Source organism: Zootermopsis nevadensis, unplaced genomic scaffold (genome assembly GCF_977971745.1).
Source record: "Zootermopsis nevadensis isolate Lab colony 2312 unplaced genomic scaffold, Znev_1.0 Znev_ptg000008l, whole genome shotgun sequence".
NCBI classification, from domain to species: Eukaryota; Metazoa; Arthropoda; class Insecta; order Blattodea; family Termopsidae; genus Zootermopsis; species Zootermopsis nevadensis.
The window spans coordinates 13,518,117-13,545,935 of NW_028259140.1; the positions used below are offsets into that span (position 1 = coordinate 13,518,117).

Genomic DNA, 27,819 nt, shown 5'->3' on the forward strand with positions numbered 1-27,819 from the left:
AAATACACACAAGCACATTCACGCACGGACGTCAATGGACTGGCCAGACTGTGATGTGATGTTGATTTGGCCTTGGCCGTGGCAGCGATGCCAATAGCATTTGAACTTGGCATCTTGGTTGGCAGCGATTCCAAGTTGGAAGCGCTGCCAGACGGATGCCAGGTGCGATATATGACTACTAAATTAATGCATTCAGTTTGGCCGAGATGCTGGCAGCTGCGCCATGGCCTCCCGTTGGCATCCTAGTGCGATACCGCCCTAACTCTTTCTTCTTTTCACAGTCTTCACGTCTTCACGTGGACCCGATCACAGTTCCAAAGTATCTTCGATCATCGTCCTCATGTTCCTGGTTGCAACTGAAGTGACGAAAAACCTAATTCAACAGCAGGCCTGCCTTTCTGCTGAATCGAGGTTTCATATCTTGAAACCAAGCTTTCTCATGGTGACTGTTCCTTCTCCTCTCAACGATATAAGCGTTTGTGTCAAGAAAGTCGTATTTTTCCATTGCCGTACAAAGATTAAAAAAGCAATGCTTCATTGCATCCGTCTTGCGTTGATTCTCATGGGCCAAATACTCGTGTGGTCGGTTTCCTCATGCTGACTGCACAGTGTCCCACTTAACGTGGAACCCACCACGACAAAATGTCACTGTAGCAGCGAGCGAACTACCGGCGAATGGTTTAGACAGAACACAGAACCCAGACGTCGTACGGTGGTAGATGGGTTCTGAGTTACGTGGGACTCTACAGTGTGTGATTAATGTATTTAAAACTTGAAGCATGGAAAATAAGACCAAAAGATAGATCCTGTTGGAATTTTGACGAATTTCTCGTTATGAGACGGCTCATTTGTCCGTCATTGCGGACAGAAAGAACTGCCTGGTTTTTACTTCGATTTAAATAAACCGAACCTCAGAATAACCTCTGAGTTGCATATTTTTGCAGGACGATTACAAAAGCACACAACACGTCTAACTGTGCTTGCCTCGGACCACGTATCGCAGAAATGTTGTATCAAATTTGCTGTTCTTCACGGATTAAATAAAATATCGAGTAAATTTATGATGTCCGGGTTTCATTATCTGCCGCTAGTCGCCAGTACCTATGGGAGGATAATCTCAGGTGGGATCTATGGGAGATAGGAGTTGATGGAGACTGGATTCTGTTGGCCCAGGACAGGGTCCGGTGGAGGGCTTTGATTAGTTCGGTGATGAACCTTTGGGTTCCGTAAGCCATCTAGTTGGTTGGGTCCACTATTTGGGAAGCCTGAGGGGAAGAGACCGCTGGGGAGACCTAGACGTAGATGGGAGGATAATCTCAGGCGGGATCTATGGGAGATAGGAGTCGAGGGAGACTGGATTTTGCTGGCCCAGGACAGGGTCCGGTGGAGGGCTTTGGTTAATTCGGTGATGAACCTTCGGGTTCCGTAAGCCATCTGGTTGGTTGGGTCCACTATTTGGGAAGCCTGAGGGGAAGAGACCGCTGGGGAGACCTAGACGTAGATGGGAGGATAATCTCAGGCGGGATCTATGGGAGATAGGAGTTGAAGGAAACTGGATTTTGTTGGCCCAGGACAGGGTCCGGTGGAGGGCTTTGGTTAATTCGGTGATGAACCTTCGGGTTCGGTAAGCCATTTGTTAGTTAGTTAGTTAGTCGCCAGTACCGCTGTTAAGAATTTTAAACGTCCAAAAATAACTGACGTGCAAAATTTCCAGCTGCGCAGATTACCCCCCCCCCCTTCCCCTACCAATGCTCTTAAAGACACTCGCTCGCTGCCAGAACTGCAGTCTGAGAATAATCTACTTTAACGTGTTAAATTATTTCGATTATCAATTCAGTACAGTGATTATTAAGTGTCGAATACAAATTTTCAGAGTCGTATGCGAATTCTGAGTCAGAACAAATTTAGGAGACTTCAGGAATAACATATCTTAATTACTACTCCAACATTACAACGCTGTGTGACTGAGGAAAACAACAAATTTCGAAATGAAATACAGTTGGCCACAACAGGAGGGAAATTCGAACCTTCGGTCCTGAAAAAGTAGCTACTTGCAACTCTTTCTGCATTATCAAGACGTCTGAGGAAAATCTTTCCGGCACTGCCCACAACGTGAGAGCAGATTCATACCTGGCCGCGAGGTGCAACACGGTGCAACCCTCGAGGTCCGTGTCTCGTAGGCTACAAGCGGTGTGCTGCAACAACCATTTGAGGGCGCCCAGCTGTCCTATGACAGCCGTATCGTGCAACGGCGTGGCGCCCACCAGCGTCCGTGGAGCCGTGCCACTCGCCCACACAGTCAATTGTCTGAGCACCGCAAGATGGCCGCCGCGCGCAGCGTGGTGCAGGCAAGTGGCTCCCCGAAAGTCGCGCACACGCAGCAGAGACTCCGTGCCATAGCGTCGCTGGAGCGTCTGGATAAGGTGCACGTCGCCTCGCCGACATGCCCGTAGCAGAACGGCCGGATCGCACTGCCCTGCCATGGCGTAGCGTCAGGACGCCACGAGTTCGTGAACAACCGACATAGCTAAATGAAGATACCAACCATTCTGCCAGTAGCACCAACAGCTGAAAGCAATACCGAAACCCGCCAGCAACAATGCCACCTAGAGAATGAACGAACAACACACACACACGAGTTTTGCCGAGGAACTGAAATAAATGCTCGTTGGCCAGGGCACGCTGAAGATTACTGCCTAGTGGTCACGCTCATTTCAAAATCCGCGATTAGCAAAACCAGTGAAAGTGCGTGTTTGTGTAAGACGCTTCCTTCCGACCGTTGCGCCACGCGCCGAGGATTGTGTCACAGCGCGAATATAAACTGACGAGGACCGCCAGTCGCCAGCGGAAATTTCACATGGTTTTTTCCCCCTAAAAACTGAGCCACAGTTTTAGTTTACCAAAGAAATTGTCAAATACGGCGTGCCAATTCTGATGCCTTAACCAGGACTTCACTTACGACAGATAACATGCTCATAGCTTCGTAAACGTGAAAAAAAAGTTTTTATTCCATATTACGCTGAAACAAAGGAAGAATTTGTTTCCGTACAGAATTACAGCCGTTCTCGAGTCGTAATATGCAGATAATTTGATCACACTCATAACACATTACAAAAAGGACACACAACCTAATAATTTACTGTTTCTAGATGTCTGACCTTTAACAGGGGGCAGATGGGGTTAGAGTACCGCTCTAGTATTCAAACGCGCCAGGGTTGGATCGTAACTGATGGATTATTACTGCCTGTGTGTTCAACAGCGTTGATTAAAAATGCTCAAATTTCATTCTTACATTCCTGCAGGTGGTATTTCTAAGAAAACCCCAATATGAAACCATTTAAGATGAGACCTAAATAAAACACTTCCCAGTCTACGATACTTTAAGATGATTGCCATCTGTGACCTTCCAATTTTTACATTCGTCACAAATGTTCTTTATTTCCTCCATTAGTCCTTTTGTTAAATTAACTCTGGGTAATGCATTTCAAGTTTCCTGTGTTAAGGCCAGTGTGTACGGTAGCATAGCTACTGGTAGGGCCTCCCTCGGGAGAGGTCAGACTAAGACAGGTACCCTGGTCCTCCAGGTTGGGGGTTGGTCGCAAGGCTAACAACCTTGTACCTTAAAAAGGAAGATGTTTCGAAATCTCAATCAAAGCCTCGGACAGACGGACCTAACAGAAGACCGAATGGAAGAGGAGAATTGAAGAGGCCATGGACCGAATACGGACCGGAGAGCCATAGATGAAGAAGAAGAAGAAGAATGAGAAGAAGGAGAAGAAGAAGGAGCAGGAGGAGAAGGAGAAGGCCAGTGTATAGGCTTGTACACATTTTTGGACATTTCTTGTGAAGTATTCAAGTGACAAAAAATGAAAATCGTGCATTTGTTTGTTCCTGTCAGATGGACACTTGAATGCGTTGATGGATAACTCGTGAGCCCACGTATTAAAAACGAAGATGTGGAATGGATTGAAGTGGCTTATAACAGATTTTGTGGTAATGTTAATGGACATTTGGTTTGTGAGCACTTCTTGAATAGTTATTAACTTCCAACTAATTCATTAGTTATAAACCTGCTGTGAAGAATCTTGCCAAGTATTCCACCTCAACTCCTACGTATCAGGATAACATCCCATTTTTACTACAAATAAAAATACTTCCAAAAATTAAGACCAAAACATGTGGAAACAGTTTCATATTAGTGTTAGACTTGATGTCGGAGAAAAGCAGAGGGCGAAGGCGTCTGGAAAGAAATTGCTGAGTATAATCTTTTTGCCTCATTGGAGCAAATGGAGAGAAAATTGTTAAGTTTCTGCACTTAACCTGGTTTTATTAAGATAATTAAATGAAGGAAGCCAAGACCACACAAAACATAGGAGTAATGCAAACAAAATGTTGGCTAGAAAAACTCATTTAGGAGACCACTTTGGAGAAGAAGACAAACTGGCAGATAATACAAAAATGGAATTTTGGGAAGTGCATTGTCAGGACGCGAACTCAAGTACCATTCTAGTTTTCACTAAGGTTCTCTCATCTTCTGCATTTCTTTAATGATGTGCACGTAATAAACACTGTGTCTGTCTAGTAGAGAAGTTAGTCGATGGAGATTGAAGAAAAAACGTTTAAAACACATGTTTGCTTATATTCTGTGACAATAACAGCTTTTATTTTTGTGAATAAGAAGTTAATGATGTAATACTTTAAGAATAAACCTTATCATACATTGAAAACATAAACTTAGGTTTTAAAATGTCTGCCATATTGGCAGATTCATGTAAATGCTACTTGTGGTCAATACTGGCATATACGTAATTTACTACAGTTTATTCTGTTTCGGCAAGGAGCTTTCAGAATGCAAAGGTACAAAGTATGCAAAACTCTGTGTATTCCAGTACGGAATCTAGTTTGTCGTCAGTGTAATGAACACTTGGGTTACATGACAAGAGAGAATTTCAGCTGCTCTGGAAGTGTAACTTTCCAGGTCTTACCTTATCGCTTCAATAGTCTACAACTGATCGCCGTGGGGTATGATGCTGGATCACAGACTGTCCAAATCCTTGGTCCATCTACGGGACACGATCGTATCGAAGGATGCGAAATCAGGGTTTCAGGTGTAAAGTTGTAAGGTCTACAGTTCACATTAAAGCACTGGTAAGTACGTATCATAACCTCCAAATTCACGGCTTTAGAACCATTTTTGACACTTCACAGAATCAGTGACGACGACAAAGTAAGAATAACTGAAAGCCTTTGGATAACTGATACGGCGCTGTTGACGTAATCTTCCTATCGATTACGAATTTATCAGAACATGACTCTGACCTAACCTAAAAGTTACGCGCTGCATTATTAATCTTCGTCACAGTACACTGTTCAGGGTGGTGTCACTGTATTCAGTCCAAAAACCATTTGATTAAAGTGACTCACGAACCGCTTAACTTCAATTAATTCTCATTTTTTGGCGTACTGTTCAGTTTTATCTCGGTGACTACTCGTCCACAACCTCGCCAACGATTCACGACTAACCCTTCACAGATCCAAACTTTTCGACTGAATACTAACTTCCAATTCTGACCACCAGGCTGACGAGCTTCGAATTTCGCGATAAAAAAATCGACTTTGAAACCTTCTAGTAATTTCTGTGATGGACTTCCAGGAATTCTAAGTCAAATGTAAGGGTTTGCCCGTCTGCTCACATATCCATTTTGACCTGAAAAATCCATGTGAGGATACGGCAATACTCGCTAAAATTTAATTGTTCTACGGGCCATGTAGGCGCTCAGGGGAAGAGATGGTATTTTCAACCTCAGCACTAAATTTAATACTTCTAGCCGCCTGAAAACAATATCCTAAGCTGGGTTCTGCCAGGTTCCCTTTGTTAGCCCTAAAAGTAGGTTGCAGTTAAAGGGAACTGCAGGGTTGATCGGTTACACTTGCTAGATAGAAAGTTAATCTGTCGTAACACTTTCTCAATATAAAATCACAGAACAAAACTGAAGTTGCAGACATGAGAATTTATAAATGAAAGAAAGCCAAGAGAAAAAGACTACCCAAAATATGGACTACAGCAATGACAGGTGTGGAAATCAGAGAAATTAGCAAAATGTCAAAGGAAAGACGAGGATCGATATCCGAGTGGAAAAATCTTTGCCTTGCATTTCAAGAGATAAGAGAGGAGCGAAACTATTCTGCAGTAATAGTAGTTTCATGAAGGGACATTTAATCACTCACAAAAACTTCTGTTCCACCAAGTATTTTCATCAATGCTCATAGACTAATGTTACAGAAGAACCTTGGTTCATCCTGGAAAAGGACTAGACGTCCACTTCTCTCCCACATTCGCCACAATATGGCCCACAATCCAACCTGTCTAAATGAATCACAGAGCACCAACACCTTTGATATAATTTGATTTATTTAAATCCTTTAGAACAACAAACTAAAACTGTCATACATACAAAAAAATGTAGTACAATCTAAAACCATAAATTAATAAATGCAGCATAAATACTGAGATTCAGGCTTTTACAAATGAGAACGTCATCACGAAGTTTCAAAACCAGACGACTGTATGTCACAGACAAGCGTGGTAACAAAACAGAAAGGTGAAAAGACGAGAAGAGTAGAACCACGACGCTTCCACTCAAGAAGCAACCTGTAATCCTACACAGCCCTCGACTCATGCGTCTGCCTCAGACTTTCAACTCTTTTCCTTGTATCACATTCTGATGAATTTTGATATGGAGAACCCTCACTGCAACTCATTAAAACACACCTTTTTAAATAAAAAGTGAAATTAAGTCAAATTTAAACCTTAACATTAATTTTGGCTGAATCAGCAGCCACAAGAAGCTAAGATGACTGGGGAGGAAAAAAAAAGTGGAATTACAGCACTCTGAACTCACGTTTGTCAAGTTCCTGAACGCAGTTCATCACACGCTTCTCTACTTTAAATATCTGGCTAACACATTTTTTCATTTGTCTACCACATAACAAGACAAATAGAACATGAGATTACAATTAAACCACTTTCTTACATAACCATTATTCAGTCAAATATTTGTGAGAAAATGTATACAAAATCTCTCTCGATCTCATACATTGCACATGTATAAAATATTTACCCATTAAAATCAGTAAAGCTTGTCTGAAACTACTTATTTAGCTAGCAAGTGCCTCGAATATGCCCAGATTTCTCTTAAAGAAACTGAATTAAAATCGTGTTACTGCTTATTATTTATTATAACAATTCCATTAAGTCCCAGTTTTCAGGGACAATTCTAACCATACAAAATTGTTGAAATATAAAACCAATTTCACAGATTTTCCGCTTTTGAAGCACTGGAATTGAACACAGGGCACTTGGATATACAACAATATGAAGTAATTATGTATCTTACATAGATTCAGTAAAACCTTGGCATAATTAACACCGGTATAACAAAAGTACTGTTCATCCTCTGCTAAAGTGCCACGTCCTCGCATGGGAAAATATTTCACTATAATGAATAATTAAATTTCATTGTAATGCAGTAAAATTTAACCCTTGGCGACCCCTCAATGCTGTACCCAGATACACACACAGCCCCGTACCATCAACGTATTCAGTATAATGAATTCTTCTTGGGCTATTCACCATACCAGGTGGTATAATGGAGAAAGCACCGTTTCGAGAACCATCTTCACCAATTCTTTACACTTCTTCTTCTTCTTCTATGGCTCTCCGGCCCGTATTTGGACCATGACCTCCTCAATTCTCCTCTTCCATTCGGTCCTCTGTTAGGTCCGTCAGTCCGAGGATGAGGTTTCGAAACATCTTCCTTTTTACGGTGCAAGGTTGTTAGCCTTATACTTTATACTTAGTCGCCATGAAAGCTTCAAATAATAAATGCATGCAGTGTTTCAGAATTAAAAATATCACCATTTCTTTCAAATACTTTGTTAAACATGCATTACATGTCTCAAGCATACAGATTATCTACAACACTGTAGTCTAGATCAGTGATATTCAACCTGGGGTACGCGAAGACATCTTAGGGGGTACGTGAAATTTAAAAAAAAAAAAAAAAATTTTATGATAAACACTGAATAATCAGTAATGTAATTTATTTAATTTATTTAGATGTAGATTATATACTATGTATAACTTGAATTATACACCAACAACTTTGGGGGTACAAAGTTGAAGAGAAATTATATCTGGGGGTACGCGAAGACATCTTAGGGGGTACGTGAAATTTTAAAAAAATAATATTATTTTATGATAATCACTGAATAATCAGTAATGTAATTTATTTAATTTATTTTAGATGTAGATTATATACTATGTATAACTTGAATTATACACCAACAACTTTGGGGGTACAAAGTTGAAGAGAAATTATATCTGGGGGTACGCAAACAAAAAAGGTTGAATACCACTGGTCTAGATGTCAGTTTTGTCAGTTTATGACCCATAAGATGAAAATATTTTGATGACAACCCTTGTAATGTTGCAATTTAAAAATCATGATAATACTAATTAACAGTGCGCAAGTGGTGATGTTTGTTCTACGCAGTTCAGTCCCTTATGGAAGATGAAGACTGTATTCCTACGTCATGCTGTAGTTATATGTTCGCCAAGTGCATATGATCAGCATCCTGAACTCTTCCTCCTGAATACAAATAGCTGCCAGAAATGTGCTAGGTCCATCACAGACGCACTTATGATTCCACTGTTTTCTATTCATATGCAGTTTCCTCAACCGTAGATGTCAGATGAAGATGGATGTCTTCTGGGTTGTTGCACTGTGTAGCCTGGTAGAAGTTTATCAGCATTCCGGAGGTCCCTCCTGCCTCCACCAAGATTACAGAACACAAAAGACATGAGACTGGAGAATCTGCGATCAGCAGTAGCTGAAAACTAAAGCTACCAGACATGGCAATAACTTTGTCAAAACAGAAGTCGTGCGTTCTTTTTAAAAAAATAAAGCACAATAATTTGCGTAATGCAAATGTTACATAATTCTAGTTTCTGTAGAACAGCATGAATGTATGAATGATTGTTTTACATTAATATAACTAAAAATGGGAGATGTGCAATTTATGCAATAAAATGCACTGACCTTTGTAAAAACAATAAATCTTAAGTCATTAACGTCTTGTTATTGTCTTTCATTATAGTGAAATTTCAATGTAACAAATATAATGTGTCAATCCACAAAAGTTCATTATACCAAGATTTTACCACATAAAGTTTGGTATCATCAGTTGAAAAGCCGTCAGTGTTTCCACCAGTCAAAGTTTTCTCACAGTGCTCCTAACTCTTAGTTATGGAGAAGTAAGATTTGGTATAAACAAGCTTCAGACCTACCGCCGACTTTCAACAACTTTAAGTCCTGCATTGCATTAATGCAACATAAATTCGTAGAAGGTTAAATATTACAGCCTGATTAAATTATGTTACTATTAACAATCTTTGCAAGCTAGACAAAAGCTGAAACCACTTTGGAAATTTAAAACTCTATTTAATCAAAATGGTTAGAAGGTATCACTTAATATTTTTACTTCAGTGAACGTACTGTGATGATCCGTTCACCAATCTTGCTCCAAACACCAGATCATGGACAGACATTTTAGCGAATCAACAAAACACATGTTCACTGATAATCCTGCTGCACCAAGGGGACACTAAGGTGGGGATGGAGTCTGGTTCTTGTAACATGAGAGTTAGGCAATACTGACCGTTGTCTCTTATGATAATCCTATTAAAATGCACAATGCAATAAAAAGCTATCAAGTTTTTAAATATACAAAGGAACAAATTGATGACAGCGGTTTGTACACGACAAGCCCGAGTTCCAGGTTGGGAGATACCGTGTCAGATCTAAAGAAACACTGGAATTCAACTGAAAGCAAAAGCAAAATACTGGGTACCAAAACCTTTGCAAGAACAGCAAAAGTGTGGTCACAACAGACGTTCACGTCGTACAGTTTCATAATCTATCTTTCAACTTTGCCGATGGAATTTTCAGCCTACAATCATACGGCTGCTTGTGTCATCCCTTTTTTATTTTATGTGAGACGTGGATTACGTAAACAGTAGCAATATGCAACCCAGGTTACACTTTGATTTATTATATAATGACACTGATATATTTAAATGTAGACATTGATGGATAGTAAATTAAACAGAAAGTGGTAGGAAGAATATGCCAACACGAGTAAACCCATGCCTGCTGCATTAATTTCAAACAGTGACGTTGCATTAAAGAACTTAAGACACATGTCTGAAATGATTTCTTTAAAGAATGTCAAGTTGATGCAGACAGCTATAAGAGGAACTTCTTTAAAGAGAGAGAGAGAGAGAGAGAAAGAAGCTGCACATTTCATTTTGCAACAAATACAAATTGTGAATTTGTAGGCAGTGCCTCTTTTGACACAATACTCCTGAATTCAAGAGTAAAGCACAATCCTTGACAGCTACAACAACTGTCACTGGAGACAAACATAAGAAAGGAGATGACACAAACCATGGCCTTGAACAGTTTCTGTGAAAAAATTCACCAACTCGGAGATGCTTCGAAGCCTATTGCAAAGATGATAGCTACCAATGAAGTGACTGCAGTCTGTCATGTACAATATTCATACTTGCGGTTAATAACCTGCACAAGGCAGTCCATGTGATCTGAATCTAATGTCACGCTGGCACAATCTACGTGTGACAGAGTTTACATCAAGTATGTACACCACGACAGGACAAAATCTCGAAAACATATTCACAATACTGAAGTGTCCCATGGCACACACACCAACATCAAAATACTACCTATGTTCTATATCTATAAATACGTCAGGTTCCAAGTTCCACTTGCACTATTACACTGCACCACATCTGCAACAGATCAACGTCACAGTGTTCTCAGTTAACTGATGTATTTGCAGGGATGGGCGAACTATGGTTTGCACAAAAATTAAGATACAAATTTTGTTTGCCGAGAACTCTCATATATATATATTGTCACATAACTGACAGTAATGTGGAATCAGAAAACAGAATAAGCCAGGTGCCCCAAATTGGCATCTCTGCTAAAAAGTTTGCCCACCCCCTGGTCACAATAGTTCTGAAAACTGACACAAGAAATTCTGTTCAATAAATGAGTTGACAACGTGCATTTCACAGGAGGTGAAAGTGTCCACTGCTTGTTATCAGCAGACTGTACTACGTGAAACAGTCAGACATTCATTAACGGTAACACCCCTTCTGCATGGAAGTGTCCAAAAGTTGAACAGCGTGAGGTCATTCATGTTTCGGCGACTAAGGGAGCCAAACCTACGGCTGAAAGACACAATATTACGATTGACATCTCCTACAGAGAAAGATGTGCGTAATTATTTTCAGATCTATGAAATGGGAATCAGATGAGATTACACCAAAAACTGATTTATCATATGAGATCATTTCAAATGCAAATGTTGCTGTTCACTCTTGCACTCTTGATTCTAAAGTTATAAATGACTGACATGTAACCACACAAGAGTTAGTGGCATCCGTCACTCTCAGTTTTGGAAATAATCATGTACATTCAGCTTTCCTTTTGCAAAGTCTGCACTCAGCCTTCAATACCTTCAAGCAGACCAAAGGGCACTGAAAGTGGTCACAAGCCTGAATCATCTCACATAATATCGGGAGAGAGGTAAAGGTCTCGTCAGACATACTGGTGGATGAGACGAGATGTGGTGCTGTGACTCCACCCACAAACAAAGCACGTGAACATGATATTGATGTATCCATCCCCTCCACCACCAATAAAATTTCTTCCTAACCTTTACTGTTCAAATTCTTCATTATGACCTTTTATAGAATTATAAATATTTCCAAAAATATCAACGATAATAACATTAAATTAAACGTATGTTAAATTTAGTAAAATACATAATACATCACAGCATTTCAAAAATTTCAAATGCATAATCCGTTTTATCCAAGTAACTTCAGTGTGAACCTATTATAAGATAAAAAGAACAATATAACACGTTTCATTTACATGATTTTGGCCGCTATGTCCTCACAAATTTTAGTGTGAAATATCTAAATCACAGGATAATATACACAAGCTGGCACAATATTTTTAACATCAGTCTGACAACACAAAAATTATATTGCAAAAGCATTGTTCCCAGCACCTTCATTATCCATTACCAGTGTCAGTTTCTTATGACAGTCACGTGGTAGGGTCATTTGTGCGCATCACTGCTGTAACAGTGCAGTGTATGAATGGTTTCAGCTCACTAAAAAACACTCACATTTGCACCTAACCTAAGTGGGAATACCTACTAAATATCACAGACATTTCATTATTGTCTACTTATTTACATAAAACAGTTATCTGGAAAACTATGTTCGAGTAAATGATACTTATTCATCTTCTTCTTTATTATACCATCTCCTTTACAGGAGGTTGGCAACATATGAAAAGGATCCCTCCATCCTTTTCTCGGACTGGGACCAGTTCATTTATGTTTTTTAGGCAGGTGATCCAGAAGTGGTTTGCCATTGCCTTCTTCTGTGTGTGAATGGAGTAATTGTTGGGATGCCACGGAGAAACCGGGGAAACCCCCGGAGGAAAACTCCGTGTTGCCTAGACCACGGCCTTGCCCAACACAAGTTATAAATTCGGGCACCACCGGGACCCCAGGATTACAAGGCCAGCGTTCTGACCGCTAGACCACCACAGCAGTTATATTTATTCATAATACTATGATAAATATAATATTTAATGGTCCATGTTCACAATTCAGAGCTCAGTCTTAGGCCATATAATCTATATGATGTGAGAGGAGGTGACCCGAGTCTAAAGAAGACAACACAAATATTGCATTCGGCTTCAGTTTAACAGCGAAAAACTTAAAACACTTACCTTCACATATTTACGTTTCACTCCACATATAATATCATTACTCCACTGTTGGGTGGCATTGGTACATAAAAACTATGCTGGATATCAATGCAAACGATATTGCCTCGCTGCTTTAATGCTCACATATGTCTTCTTCATGTCATCTTCCTCTTCCTTCTTCACCTCCGTGAATCTCTCGCCTTTCAAGCTGACTATTTTGTTATCACGATACCTAACTAGCTTCTTTGGTTCCTGAAATATGACATGTCTTAAAGTAAGATTCTCCATACCTACAAACTTTTCATTAAATGTCATACAAAGAGAAATGCTAAAGCCAGCAAAAAATATTTCCTCTGACCAGCTTGAAAAATACCCAGCAATGCTTTGGGTGTTCCACCACGAAAGGACAAATTACGTTATCTATCAGTTTTGCAGCAGAAACAGTAAAATTATACCAACTACGATAACTACAGAAATTATACAAAGATATATCACGGCAACTGCGCGGGATAACTAGTATCCATGCAAAATTACGCAACTTTTAGTAATTATTCTCCTAAGGTTTCTGTGGCTGGGGGCTGGTATAAAACTTGACCTCCGACATTTGACATGGCTTATCCCAAAAGGCCAAAGTTATGTACAATTTTCAGCAAACTCTCTGAGACATTAAGTGATTCCGCTTACTGATGGCTGGCAGAGAGGATCTAAAAATAAACAGGGGTCGTGTACTACCCACATTCACAAGAGAACTGTAAACTCCAAGGATTAAAACTAACCAATCAGTTTAAAGCAGATGATAAAGTCTCTGGTCACTATTCTGCATACTTACGGACTTAGGCCCAACTGGACGATGCTCCCTAACGTCATCATCTTTGTCTACGTAGCTGTATCGAGCTATAATTCGAGACTTGAGCTCCTGGTCATCCACAACTGCCTTCTGCCTCTGTGCCATTGGCTGAAACAAATTCGAACAGCAGTCAGAAACTTTACTAATATCTGAGCTAATTTACAAACGTAAAGAAGGTTGCATATAGTGATGCACATTAATCCAGTTTCCAGACCACGCAAGTAACCTAATGAAGAATTTACTGGATGTGTTATTGTTTTATTCAAAATTAACTTGGAATAGTCCGCCCACTAAATGATGCTGAAGTACAATGTCCTGAATTCTTGCATTCACTGGACATCTTCCTTATCAGGTAATCAAGACTTTGGCACTGGAGCTACTTCGCAGATACCAAGGTGACAGTGCTGCCACTCCCTCCTTACTCACTGGATCTCTTGCTGCCACAATTTCACCTCTTCAAGGTTGTGAAACCTCAGCTGAAGGGGGTGCTGTTTCAGTAGCAAACACAAGGTAAAAGATGCAGTGACAATTCCTCTGAAGAGCGTTTTGGAAAATGTTTTGTTGCAGTGCTTTCAAAAACTGTACTGCTGAAAGCAACAGTGTGTAGATGGCTAAGGATAACACTCTGATGGCAGTGTTATGAAGTCTTGAATTTGCATCATCAGTTGACAAACAATAAATCTAATGAAGATTTCTGTCTTCTGGGTTATTGCGCTGTGTAGACTGGTCGATACTAACCAACGTTTCAGAGGTCATACTGCCTCCATCATCAGGGCGATGAGTATGAAGATTTCTGTCTTCTGGGTTATTGGGTTGTGTAGTCTGGTAGATGTTTACCAACGTTTCGGAGGTCATACTGCCATAAGTTCCATATGTAAATCGAGTACTCGATAGGGAACATAATATGATATTTTAATCTTTTAATCTTTTAATTTTATTGTGATTGACGGTTATTTTTAAATATTTTAATACTATTAATTCACAATATGACGCATCTACAATACCTTATAAGATTTCTTTATTTAAACACCTAAATGTAACATGCCCTTACTGGAAACACGGATACCAATATGTCTGTATTGAAGAATCTTGGGATATTTTGTATTGTTTAATATCATTTCCTTTGCTTTCTGAGCATTAGGGGGTGTCTCTTACTTATCTTGATTTGAGAAATAATTCTGAGAAATAAGAGCTGTGCATAAGGGTACTGAATTCAAACCTTTATGTGTAAGCATTTTCTCATTTCTTCACGTGATAAATTTCTTCCAATTAACCATGAGTTGTCATGTCATGAAATATTCAGGTGTTCACAGCAGAACTCATAAAGCCTACTTCCTTACAGTACAAATTTCCAGAGCTTAAAATCATGTGTTACAAATCATAAATTTACAATTCAAGAATGCAACTTAATACCTCAGAGACTAGCATACTGACTCATGCTTTGACGGTCACATGATCAAATCCTCACCAAGTCAGAATTGTTCTTACTGCTTGCAACTGTACAACTGCATAAACCCTAAAAAAATGGTGCAACTTGTAAACATTCATACATAGCTTACAAGATTATTTATAATCCATCATCAAAATTACATATTATTAGTTGCAATGGTCCATTAGTTATCAATGTCAAAGTGAAAGCTACGTGACAGAAATTGTGTCACATTTTTCAAAGAAATATCCGAAATATAAGTTGGCCTATTTCTTGAAGACCTTTCACTTTCCTATATCAATGGTATCAGTGTTAACTCCCACCCCTCAGATTTATACACTTATCATGCCCATACTACTAAATAACTTCAGAAAATTAAGAGTTACAAGGTTTGGGTGCATAGCTTTCCTACAAAATTTGCATAAAAATTGGCTAAATGATTCAAGTGTTCAAAGTAAGAGGGCTCATACATAAGACAGCAAGGTCATCATAAGCCAACTTTTTCCTTAAGAAAGAAAATGTAAACTAAAAATTGACCACCTTTGCAAAATATCTCCCATAACAAGAGTCTTTTATCAGCAACGACACTGCAAAGGTTTTGAAGTAACTTACCCTTTGGTCAAGCAAATGAGGTTTACATGCACCAACACCTTTGTATAAATTATGATAATAAATTAATTTTGGTCAGTTCAGCTTCTGTTTTGGTGGTGATAAACTATTGGTCCCACGATAAATTGTTAGGGAATTACATTCATTAAATCTAAACTTCAGATAACTGTCCAAGAATATCCCCACATTCTGTATGCTTCTCACCTGGAGCACTGTGGCATTGGGGGTGAGACTCTGGCCTGCCTCCTGCCTGTGTAAAACTAGCTGGGCAGCACGCGCCACATCTCCTTCTGCAATTGCCAGGCAGTGTCGCACCTCAATGATGCACACCCCTGGAAACATCTCCTGGAGCAGGTGCACCTGGGTGGCGACATAGGCCGAGTCCTGATAAAAAACAAGATGCCATATTCTGGAGCAATGGGCATAAATCCCACTGGTAATCTGAATGCAACAAACATCAATCTACATTCCTTAATGAACCTAACTAGATTTCTGGTTATTTTAAATTTTACTGAAATGTTCATACAGCAACAACCCAGAAGACAGCCATCTTCAATACATAACCAACATTGCAGTTCACAATATATTTCATAAGTGATAAAAACAAATCCAATGGGTCACTGGTTTGGACACTCCTCAGGATCCAAATGGATTGTCAACATTAGCATACACACAATATATACTTCTGTAGTTAATAGCTACGTACCTCTTGGTTTGAGAAATACTCCCCACTGCTGTCTGAACTTCCGTCACTGTTCTCAGACAGTTGGTGGATTCGTTTGCTCGGAACATCACCACTAATGCACTCAGAGTTATTGTGTGACCGAGGTGTCAAGTTTGCAAGGGGAAGTAGAGCAAGTTCAGACAAGTCTTTATTTGAAAACTTATTGCCTCCATCTGGAAACAGGAATAAAATCAAACAATACCAAGAGAAAAGAACGTTGAACATATACAACATTCGAGTGGTAGTTGACAAATTAGCAAGCAGCTCAGCTTCATAATGTCATATGCCCCATACAGCTCATGTCCTTATGTATTAAGTGTAGTTTTGTGTGGGACTTGCAGGGATAATACAATTCATCATCATCTTCTTCTTCTTCTTCTTCTATGGCTCTCTGGTCCATATTCGGTCCATGGCCTCCTCAATTCTCCTCTTCCATTCGGTCCTTCTGTTAGGTCCGTCTGTCCGAGGTTTCGAAACATCTTCCTTTTTACGGTGCAAGGTTGTTAGCTTTGCGACCAACCCCCAACCTGGAGGACCAGGGTACCTGTCTTAGTCTGACCTCTTCCCTTGACCAATCTGGCTAGGGAGGCCCTACCAGTAGCTCTTGGGGTCACTGAGGTACTCAAGCCCCACCACCACGACAAGGTGCAGGTAAATACAATTCATGGACTAACATATTAATTTCACTTCCAAGTTCCCATTCTAATGTGAGATACAATACCAAAACAGTTCATACGCTTAAGATATATATGAAAGAATCAATATAAAATTAATAACAGTTCCCAATTCTTCTGAAGATAATACACACATTTCCTTCACTAAGGCTAAATTAGGGAACAATGTACAGAAGAAATAATAACAAGCTGTAGAGTTCATTGTTAACTACAGAGTGTCCCAAAAACATTTACACACAGCAGCAACTTTGATTGCCACTTGTCAGTCATTTGCTCACCACTGTCAACTGTGCCACAAAGCTGACACCTACACCAAATTTGCTAATTCACTAAATGTCAATGCTGATGTATGTAATGGTTTAGTTTCTTAAAATGTCTTTATTTAATTCAGTGAATGTGTGTATACTTCTTTTTGGAACATCTGTATGTATTTTGTGCTTTTTGTCACAGCTTACAGTATACATCGGCTGAATGACTGTAATGTAATGGAAATCAAACAGCAGACAAATTAGAATCATGAACACATACAGCATTCCAGTGATATCCAAATTTTGGACCAATCAGAATTTATAACATACAACTCCACATTCACACAAAGTCTTGTCATATTACCAACATACATTCTGAATGCAGAAATTTTAGTGACTGTGTGGTCTAGGGTGTGGATCTTCACCACCCAAACAGTAGAATTCTGAGTCTGAATCCCACTTAAGGCATGGATTCATTTCATTAAACCATTCATTCATTTTCACTTCAAGGAATGGGCCATTGGCCCGTTCCAGGAGAGTTACTCAAGGCAATTTATCCTTATTAGTTTGTTTAATGCGTTTGAGTAGTGAGTGACCAGCCCATTGCCTCTGCACAATTTCTACTCAATCCTGATCTGACTGCTAAAGCCTTCTAGTAGAGAATCATGGGTGAGAAATGGCTGGTGAATTTTGCATATGAAACATGGCATGGATATTGTCAAAATCTGTCTGTGCTGTACTGTTCTGTGTAGGTAGAGTCCTTCCACTGGGCTGATGACCCATCAATGCAGTCCTACCAAATGTCTAAATGGATTCATAATTTCAGAAGCACTTCTGAATTGAGACAGGCCATAAAGCTTGATTTGCAAAAGTTGAAGAAGAAAATATTTCACAGGCCCCAACTACTCTAATAAACTGCTATTTCTAACTCTTGAGAATTCAAACTTTCTGTGACTATTCACATACAAATCTCAAGAGCTTAACCCGAAGCATCATGTTCCTTAACACCTGGCAAATTCTTAATTGCAAATAAAAGTAGGTAGCAAATGTTGACTTTCTGAGGAATAATTTGCCTTGCTCCTCCATACCATGATCAGACTAAGGAGGAAGTTGGGAACAGATTGAACCAAAGTACACATGCTGTCACAGAGGTAACACTCCTTGGCAGAAAATCGGAACTAACTAAATCCATGGAGTTCGGTCCTTTTCAAAACATCAACATAAAGCTCAGATAGTGAAAAACTTCCTCACCATGAAAGATGAAGGTTCATTACTGTGTTCATAAAAACCTGTCACTAGTCACTATCCTGAGCCAGATAAATTCAGCAGGATTTGAAGTTTTCATGGCAGTGAGTCCCAAGATGGCTGTCTTCTGGGTTGCAGCACCATGTAGTCCAGTTGAAGTTTTTATCAGGGCAATGAGTTCTCTTTGCCCCGATGATGGTAGCAGCAAGGAGCTCTGAAACGTTGGTAAACTTCTACCAGACTACATAGTACTATAACCCAGAAGACAGCCATCTTCAGATGAATTCAATCCAAACTACAGACAAAGTTTGGAATAAACAGGATTAAAATACAGTCAACTTTGCTAATTTGGGCCAACAGAGGGAGGGGTAATCCCAATTAGTGAAAATCCTGAACATAAATATATGTACATATTTTCCAAATCACAGATCATAAAAAATAGCAAATTTATTCACAATTGAGTGGCATGTTACGTTAGTTGGTACAAGGACAGAAATATGACAAAAAGAAGGTGGAAACTTATTAAAATGTTTGTATTCAAAACAAAGTTATAAAAAGAATTCAAATCAAATGTAACAAAAACAACATGTTAAGCACTACATTTGTATTTGAACACTTCTGTAAGCCAACAGGAAGTGTCAAATTGCATCATCAAATTCTCATTTACAAAAGATCTCCATTCTCTGTAAATAAAATATATGCCTAAAAGATGAAGGCAGTCAGAATTAAAGAGTCTGAATTAGTGGGGCTTTAGTGTACTTTCATAGAGTGTTGAGAAGGATATTTGGGCCTAGGAGAGAAGACGGACTCTTTGGCACGACCATGATACTCCTCCCCCAGTATTGTCAGGGTAATTAAGTCAAGAAGAATGAGATGGGCGGGGCAAGAGGTGTGCACTGGGTATTGGTTGAGAAGCCTGAGGGGAAGAGACCGCTGGGGAGACCTGGGTAATCTCAGGCGGGATCTATGGGAGACGGGAGTTGAAGGAGACTGGATTTTGATGGCCTAGGACAGGGTCCACTGGAGGGCATCGGTGATTTCGGTGATGAACCTTAGGGTTCTGTAAGCCATCTAGTTAGTTAGTTAGTTAGTGTACTTTTTGTGTATCACATGTTCATGGGCTATGGAGGACACAGGAATGAATAGGATTGAAGTGAATAGTTGCCGAAGTATTGTATGTCCTCAGTACATGGAGAAACAACATCAAAGGTATGTGAAGTAAGGTACCAGACCCAGATATCTGATATGCAAGGTTCGAGACCTAGATATCCACAACATATGAAATATTTGCCTACTCACCTTTTCCTTTTTTCTGGCTAAGTGTGGCTTCCAGTTCAAACATCCATTGACACACAGCTGCATGGTGAATTGTTGAGAATTCTGGAAAATATGCTGCCATCATTTCGCAGAAGCCTTCCACGTCAAATGCTTCCTCAACACTAGCCTCAGTGCCCAGGTCTTCTAAGATGCTCACAACATAGCTGAGCACTATCTCATCAATTGAACTGCAGAACAAACTGTATCAGTCTCACTAGGTCTGTACTTAAGGCTAACTATTACAACAATTCCAAAACATATGTTGCCATCTGGTTTATACAACACAAGTATAAACATTACTAGTATCCAAAGTGACACTTTATATTGTACAAGAGCAGACGGCAATCAATCTGGGCAGAACCTTACTAGGCCTACAATAGTATACTGCAGTGAAGCATAAATAATATGGGTTCAGGCAAAAGATTATTATCAGAGCTGTGCTGCCCTATGGGTGCAATGGGTGCATTGTACCTGGGTGGCAGCATATGAGAGGTGGCAATATTAGAATGGCATCAACTTGCTATGGGGGCACAGAATTTTGAAGCATTGCATTCCCCCCTCTCCTTCTTCTATGGCCTCCTCAATTCTCCTCTTCCATTTGGTCCTATCCTCCTGTCCGAGGCTTTGATTGAGATTTCGAAACATCTTCCTTTTTACGGTGCAAGGTTGTTAGCCTTGCGACCAACCCCCAACCTGGAGGACCAGGGTACCTGTCTTGGTCTGACCTCTCCCCCTCGACCAATCTGGCTAGGAAGGCCCTACCAGTAGCTATGCTATGCATTGGAATGCCGAAAATCAAGGGTGGCACCAGAGGGAAGCAAAGTATGCAATTGCCTATGACAGCCATGGTTGAAGAGGTGCTAAAAATAACTGAAATCCACCCATAATTAAACTTCATAATCTAAAAATATAAAAATCTGGTACTTAAACATAGGGGTGGCAGAATGTGCTTGCACCCATGTGGCAGATATGCTCATCATGGGCCTGATTATTATGTATTATTTGTAAGTTATTAAGGTGTTTTTCATGCCCTGGCATGAGTGAAGATTGCCTTATGGGCTGATCACGTCTGTCTGTCTGTTTGTATCATTCAACTCGACTGTTGTGTTTACAATGAGTTCAAACAACTCCCAATGTTAGAACAAACTGTTGCAGAACTATGGGACATCAGACCACATTTGAACAAGATCAATCTTAGGTCAATGATGGAAGACATGATTTTATTTCACAGTGCATGAATGGCCTATGATGGAACAATGACAGCACAAGAACAACCTGGAACAATGAACCAGGTTCACATAAATGCAAGAACGACCTATGTGTTGAGGTCTCAAGAACACCTTTGCAGTGTTGGGAGTACATCAAAGAAAGGAGGAACTGAGGAAAACAACCATTAAGAGGAATTAGTCCTGAAATCTACAATTGCAGTACATGATAACAGCAATAAAATTTTCTGCTCATTTCTGTTAACTTCTTGGTAGTAATTTCAAGCAGCTGACAGAAATTGTGAATGCCTCTTCAGCACAGTATATTAACAACAAATGTATCACAACCAACTTCATACCATTCTTTTCACCTCTGATCATCAGCACCATCCTGTCAATCATTGACTGCTTCATTGTCTGTGATCTATTGACCACACACAGTCTTCAGAACCTGTCCAGATAATGCAACATTTTTACCTCTACAAACAGCCACCACAGAGTACAGCTGACATCACAATCTAATTTGTGTGGCAGTGCCAGTGGAGATATGGATAAAACAACATAAAATCTTAGCTCTGTTTAATAGGATACATTCCATCCTAAAGTGCAAATTTGGCATAAAAATATTGTAACTGCTCAAATTTGTTATATTATTATAATGTACTTCATACAAAAAATTATGCCACGAACTGAATGAAGCAATGAAGCTTATCCTGCAACCTGCAAGCCACATCAGCCTTTTATATATTAATTTCCTTTAAACTCCTGATTCTTGCAACTTGCATATAAGAATATAACAGAAACAGTTGTGTGAAAGACTGCCTTTGTCAAATGACTTCGTTAATAATTTTCGGATATATAAGACTTATCATAAATATGTACCATAACATATAGGATGGATTCTATGGTCAAAATCAAATAAACAGAAAAAAAACTCCATATAAATGTGGGTCCAATTTAGATTCCATTCAGACATGGAAGACATTGAAGTTACAGTACAAAGGCAAACTCTAAAGTAAAATAAAATAGTATCAGTTGAAGTAGGACAGTTACATGTATTTGAAACATGTCAAAAATGATTTCTATTAATCTTCACACATGCTTTTGTTTGCAGTGTGAGAGAGTGGAGCACACACTCAAAAATTATTGCTTGCATTTTATTTTAGGGCAGGCCTATTTAAAGTAACATCATTTCATAGATCTATATTGAAGAAACATCAGACCCATGTTTACCAGTACTGAGTAGCTGCTACCATTACTTTTATCAAAGCCAATTACTTTTCCCAACAGCTTCATATTACTTTATTAGTGATTCCTTCAAAGCTGTTTGTTAGAAGTTCCTGCACCAAAGAGCTTTCCCATCATAACACTTCTCAAACTGAAGGTCTCATTTTGATATATAAAACTGTACAAGTGAGAGTGTAAATGCAAGAACATCAGCTTCAGACATTACTTGTACCTAAATTTGCAACCACAAATGTTAGAACACCTAACAGAGACTATGTGTTAAAATTATAGTTACAATAAAAAAGAATAACAATAACATATTCCTTAATAACCCCATCTTCAATGCACTACAGACCATTAACCCCAACCCCGACAGCCACCTTTCACTTACTCCTTTCACAAGCAACCAGTCAGTATTGACCCACACCTATACGATGACAGTCGTACTTCTGGACATATCGGAACAATCACTCCTACATCTAGGGTATGTTTTATTTTAGATTTACTTTTATTTTATATTATTTTTATTTATATCTTACTGCTACTTTCTAACTATAATTTATATATTTTGCATTTTATTCTCTAAATTTCTTTTATAAATTCTTTCAAATTCTTTAGTGTTTCTTTCAATCTTCTACTTACAGACCGATATGTACATCTGATAAAATTTAAGAAAAGACAACACCTCGCCCAAAATTGAAAAACAAATGGCATGAAACATCACCAAATGGAATCATATTTGAGTTTTAAGTTCGTAAATCTTTTACACCTGAAGATGGTTTTATAAAAACTGAAACATGTTGTGTAAAGGATGTTCCAAAATGTAAATCGATCAATCGATATGGAACATCAATGATATTTTATTATCTTAATTATAAGAAATTTTAAATATTGTGATAAGACGGATTAAAATAAATAATTAATAAAAAAGAAGTTAAAAACCAGACGGAAAAACAAACAGTTTAAAGGTGTTACGGAAACAAGTCCTAAAGACTACTTTCATTATGTTCGGAATTTATCAAGATTAGTCGCTGTGGTTTCAATAGCGTTATTTAGCTAGAAGCATTTTGTTTCCATTCTTCCTTTCAATTTAGTGTCTGTTCCAACTTGTGTAGTTAACATTATATTTAGAAGCTTTATATACATAGTCCAACAATAAAAAGCAATTTAGTTAATGTGTTAGGATGCTGATCTGTGAATAGATGGTCATATGACGGAACCACACTGGCATCAATACTTCATTTACCGCTCACAACTGGCTATATGTATCATCATCATCATCTTTGTGGGAAAATCTTATTACTTAATTACAGATTCTGAATGCATTAAATTTATCAGATACAATCTCAGAGGTTCACATGACCACTGTGTTTGTCATCATTAACTTATTACCAATGCACCAAACATAACTTGAAGGTACTTTTATTAACTACCTTCATAAAAAATTTCATATTCCTAGCCCTTAGGTTGCATTACTTATGGATGTGAAACTGAAAGCTAAACCAAAATGTTCATGCAGCAGCCGCTGTTTTACAGTTTACAGAAAACTACCTCAATAAAAAGTGCACAACTGGCATAAGCAGTGGCCTAGCAACCAGGGTGACCTCAACTCAAATGACATGGGGGAGGTTGGGGCAGTCTATTATTCAGGGGTACATGACTATTGTTGGTACACTCTGTGTGTCTCACATGTTATTATCATAGACTGTAAAAAAATTGAAACAGGACAAGGATCAGATAGCTTCAATGGCATAACATTCATGCAAAATAACATAAAAGATGGTCAACTAGTACAAAAGTTAAATGGGAGCCACAAAAACAAATAAATACCCTAAAAGTTGAGTAAAGGAATGAAAGCATAAACAAGGCACTGGCAAAATTTAAACAAAGGTACCTAAGTTTCCCAGAGCTAAAGCTGACATTTAAACAGTTCAGACAACTCCAGTGTCTCATAAAATACTATAATACTGACAATTTGATCATAAACACTGACATCATTGTCCTGAAGTATTCCAGTTAAGTAAGATTTGAGGTTCTCATGGCAGTGAGTCTGAAGATGGCTGTCTTCTGGGTTGTTGCGCTGTGTAGTCTGGTAGAAATTTACCAACATTTCAGAGGTCACATTGCTCTGATGATGAAGACAGCAAGGGTCTCTGAAATGATGGTAAACTTCTACCAGACTACATGGCGCAACAATCCAGAAGTCAACTATCTTTAGATTAAAACTAGTCTTCAGGAAACAGGCTGAGAGGGTGTCAGCTGAATTCATGTGGTTTAGGATAGGGAATGTTGGTTGGCTGAACATCTGGATTCCATAAAAGAAGGGGAATCTCATGATTAGCTGAGTGACTATTAGATACTCCATATGCTCCACTGAGTTAAAATTATCTTTTAATCATGCCACAGGGAACACACAGCATGGCTAAGACATGCCACACATTCAGCATAAATGTCTGTGGCCTCATTATTACTAATCACACCCAAGTGACCCACCAACCAGTAGAAGACAATGCAAAGCTTCATCTGACAAGGAAAGATAGAGAATTGGACATTGATTTAAAGAACTAGGTGTTACCTATCACTACATGCACAGTAATCAGACGTTGTTCATTGTTCTGAAGACTGATCCAAAGCACCTGATATATCATTCACAACTCTGCGATAAACACAGTAGCAAAGTTCTGTTCAAACACTGAATCAATAACCTATCAACAGATATGACTGTTTAACCTGGGTAGTGAAATATTGATGCTCCTTTGCATGTCTGATGAAATACAGACCACACACAGGAGAACTGAGCAGCTAAATGGGGCAGAACAGTATCTACAAGGAATTATCTGTAATGAAAGAACTGGAATATGTTTGATGCCAAGTAAAGGATCTGTTTAAAATTTCCTGATATCTGACAACATAAGACAGCAGCAATAGCAGTAAACCAAAGTTCTTTTGTATATCTAGAGTAATTACTGGCATGGCACTATCTAAACAAGCTATGAACAGCTCATAAAACAACACCAAAGCAGACTGTGAAGTCCCCCCTGCTACCTCAGCCTAACAACCATCTTTCACAAGCCACAAATTGTAAGTTAGCACTTTACACAAGACAAAGAGGTCCATATGCGTGAATAAATTTTTATTAAATGTTCTTCACAGAACCACACTGATTAACCCCCTTGCCATATCTAACACAGAAAAATGTAATAAATTCAAATGGCTGTGCTGAAGCAGCATAAGTATACAGGTAAAATGGCACACACCCTCAGCACCTGAAGAAAGGATGATTTCCTAAACAACCAAATGAGACTCAACCAAAATGGAACCATCGTTACAACTAGCTCCATACAAGTATTCTAGTTTTAAAATGGCAAACCTAAATCTACATATTTAAAACAAATCAAAATTACATAAAAAAATTGCAGCTTGTAATTTTGGCATACTGGCAAGCCAAAGGAAATTCTGGCCAACTGTGAATGTGTGTTCATGGTCATTTACAAATAATAATCGCAAATACCACCACACTTGAGGATATGATGCCAAATCCTCCAGCCGTTGTAAGTGATATACACTACCTGCAAATACTTACCTAAGCTGAGCACTAGGAATGTGTTTTCGTACAAATTTGAAAAGAGATTCTTTTACAAGATCTTCTTGTTCTGCTATTGTTGAGCGACTCATTGTCTGACGTCCAACTACACACAAACAAATGATTTAATTAAGATCAAGAGCACTTACTTGACAGATTCTGAAACTTAAGTAAAGACTTATAAATTCAACATAACATCACCAGTATTATTTAATAATGCGGGAATAGAGACTCTAGTAGCAATTACTATGTACTCAAGAGAACTCAACTTCAATCACAGTTCATATATAATCACTCTTAACTCAGATCCTTACCAAGTGGGGTTATATCTGCAGGATTCAATAGACTCTAAATTAACCCTCCAGTACTATAAAAAACTTTAATGCTATCAGTAAAGCACAGACGCACTTGGCACTGCTGTGGAGTAACTTTAGGCTACGAGAAAGACAAGAGGATCCCTTTTTATGCAAAATACACGGACTGTCAAGAACTTTGCCGATAAATTGTAAACAACACAAACTGCAGTTGACAGTCGATAAGTGCGACATCTACACGTAACGTATGAAATTAAAGCGTTGTAATCATGATAGATCAATAAATCCCTTTCCCAAAACCCTTCTTATAAAGTTTACAAGTTGTCGTCCTTTTCTTGGTCATGCTCGAAATGCATCATATAAGCCAGACGGATTCCCTGTTCAAGCATTCAATACACACATAATAAATTGGGAATTCACTGTTCGTATTTACACTATCACACATGACCTATCCTAGAAAGCAAAATTTTCAGCATGGTGTATCCACATCGTCGAAAGTGAGCGGTGAATGATTAAGTCGGGTTAATTGACCTACAGTTACAGACAGACGGTTAGGTAAATGGACAGGCGGCGAATAGATAGCCCGGCAGGTAGATAGACACACACGTAACCATGAGACAGATACGTATATGATAAGTGGGTGTGCAACTTTTAATGAGCATTGCAAAATATTTAGGAAAAGTTGTGTTTTCAGTCTATCAGTCAGCACAACGAAAGGTTTTACATATTATCACAGTTACATGTTTAAACAGTTTCTGTTATCATCATCATGCACTACAAGTACCATATAGCAATGGTTTCCACACTTGTGCACATGTTTTTTTCATTTCGTGGCCTCCTTTCTAAATCTTTCTTAACTTGGTCTATGAATCTTGTGTATCGCTACCCCTGGGTCTCTTTCCACTCATCCTTGTTTCCAATAATGCTTTTGGTATTCTATACTCATCCATTCCAATATGTCCGAACCACCTAAATGAAAGTCCCTTGGTTGTTATAAATTATTTATCATGCCCACCTGATGTCAAAGAGTCCCACACAGAACCCTAGCTGCATTGGAAGAACCAGACGTGTCCTGAGGCCCTCCTAATACCCAATAGCTGTAGCCATGCAGAGCCAGTGCTGGGCATTGACAGTGTGTGGTAAGAGGGTTTCTCCACCTAGCCACATCTGCCACCCGACACTTTTCAAGAGGTCCATGTTATGGATAAACTAAACACTCATATGTTTGCATTGGCACTTAGTGGCAGCTGACTGACAAGCAGCCTCCAAAGGTATGCTGGGATGGCTGAGCAAGACCGTTCAGTTTCTTGCTAGAGTAACTGAAGTGTTGCTGGCATTGTGCTGTACACTGCGTCCCCACAAGAAAGTCTGTTGAATTAAACCTGGGAATTATGGGGCAGGGATGTACTCAACAGATCCTCTGCATCCTATCCAACAGTCAAGAAAAGTGTTGTCAAGATAGGCCCCTACATGATTCGAATGTGGGCATGCCATCTGTTAAATGTACAACACACATAGAAAT

The 27,819-nt window shown here is 39.1% G+C and overlaps 2 protein-coding genes and 1 long non-coding RNA gene across 4 annotated transcripts in view; 1 reads left to right on the plus strand and 2 right to left on the minus strand.

Moving 5' to 3' along the window:
• Positions 1-5,120, minus strand: part of f (espin protein forked) — an 89,578-nt gene extending 84,458 nt beyond the window's left edge. Inside the window, exon 1 of the mRNA XM_087345139.1 lies at positions 4,986-5,120. The gene's annotated coding sequence lies outside the window, so the exon portion shown is untranslated. The remainder of the gene's footprint in view (positions 1-4,985) is intronic.
• Positions 5,012-9,133, plus strand: LOC110829287 (uncharacterized). The gene is made up of 2 exons (XR_002542935.2): positions 5,012-5,148; positions 8,733-9,133. It is a non-coding gene; the product is annotated as an uncharacterized LOC110829287 (long non-coding RNA).
• LOC110829298 (CUE domain-containing protein 2) lies at positions 6,395-26,895 on the minus strand. Of its 2 annotated transcripts, none has more exons than XM_022062881.2 (8): positions 26,298-26,894; positions 25,984-26,089; positions 19,951-20,156; positions 16,467-16,657; positions 15,965-16,144; positions 13,705-13,830; positions 12,897-13,127; positions 6,395-10,870 (listed from the first exon to the last, which is right to left on the minus strand). In XM_022062881.2, exons 2-7 carry the CDS (start codon positions 26,073-26,075, stop codon positions 12,981-12,983), a joined length of 942 nt encoding a protein of 313 aa, XP_021918573.2. In that variant the 5' UTR covers positions 26,076-26,089; positions 26,298-26,894; the 3' UTR covers positions 6,395-10,870; positions 12,897-12,980. The 2 variants fall into 2 exon arrangements, with proteins under 2 accessions (XP_021918573.2, XP_021918574.2); XM_022062882.2 differs by lacking the exon at positions 6,395-10,870 and adding an exon at positions 10,885-11,314 and having other exon boundaries at positions 26,298-26,895.
• Positions 26,896-27,819: the final 924 nt, after the last annotated feature.